The sequence below is a fragment of the Eurypyga helias genome, unplaced genomic scaffold (genome assembly GCF_000690775.1).
Source record: "Eurypyga helias isolate BGI_N326 unplaced genomic scaffold, ASM69077v1 scaffold19459, whole genome shotgun sequence".
In the NCBI taxonomy this organism is placed as follows: Eukaryota; Metazoa; Chordata; class Aves; order Eurypygiformes; family Eurypygidae; genus Eurypyga; species Eurypyga helias.
In genome coordinates, this window is record NW_010274167.1 from 3,482 (window position 1) to 4,524 (window position 1,043).

The window sequence follows — 1,043 nt, forward strand, 5'->3', positions numbered from 1 at the left end:
GTCTGTGCCCGGCAAGAGCCGAGGTGGGCCAACGCCGGTGTTGGTGCCGGTGTTGGTGCCGGTGTCTCGGGGAGGTGTCGTCCCCAGCAGAGGGCACAGCACGGCCGTGTGCCACCGCGGGCTCCGGGAACGGGCCGTGCTTGGCTCGCCAGCGCTTTGGGCTGGTTTTTGGGAGGCCGTGAGCTCCGTGCAGGGCACAGAGCTTCCTCCCGCAGCGTTCCCAGCCATGGCTGCCGCTCGGCGCAGCCGGGCACGTACTGACACGCTCCCGGCTCTTGCTGCAATCCTGCTTAGGCCAGGCTGAGTTTAAGCCCGCTTTCCCCGCCTGCTTCCAGACAGAAAAGTGGGAGAGCTCGCACACGTCTGACCCCAAGGCAGACACTTTTCCATCTCGATTAAAGGATAAAATCCTTTTCCTTATGTCTGGCATCAGCCCTGGGCTCGGCTCCCTGCTGCCAGGTGGGAAACGGCTTCAGTGGCCAGAGGGACGCTCAGATCCGTGGGGCACCCAGCCTGGGTGTCTGATGCCAGCCCGGTGCAGCCCCTCAGGGGAGTGGGGCAGGATCGGGCCATCAGCCCCTCTTCCCACCCCCGGCTGCTCCTGAGCTGTTCCATGAAGCTCTCGCACAGCCCTGGGGTGATAGGACCTGCGCTCCGCGTCCCCTCCCCTGCGCGCAGGGATGGTGCGGGGCTGATAACGGCACCGTGCTCTCCTCCCCAGACCATCCACGCGGAGCTCTCCAAGCTGGTGAAGAAGCACGCGGACCAGAAGAACGTGGAGACGGAGATGTACAGGAAGATGCTTGGGAATCCCAGCACTGCCGGCACTCCGAGGAAGTGCAAAGACAAGCTGCCCTGGGTAAGGCCTGGTGCTGACCTACCAGGGGTGGTGGGGAGCGCTGGGCTGGGTGCAGGGGATGTGTTAGTGTCCCCCAGGTCCCTGGGGGTCGGCGCAGTCCTGCTCCCAGGCAGGGAGACCCCCAGGGTGGCCTGCGTCAGGGCAGCAAGCCCACTGGGGGCTGTGCTCCTGGCTCCGTCCAACG

At 65.7% G+C, this 1,043-nt stretch overlaps 1 protein-coding gene across 1 annotated transcript in view; it reads left to right on the forward strand.

The window, feature by feature from the left end:
* The window catches only part of FKBP8 (FK506 binding protein 8, 38kDa), a gene marked incomplete at its 3' end in the record, with an annotated part of 4,278 nt that extends 3,419 nt beyond the window's left edge, over window positions 1-859 (forward strand). Inside the window, exon 8 of the mRNA XM_010159737.1 lies at window positions 722-859. Coding sequence (XP_010158039.1) covers window positions 722-859 — 138 coding nt within the window. The remainder of the gene's footprint in view (window positions 1-721) is intronic.
* Window positions 860-1,043: the final 184 nt, after the last annotated feature.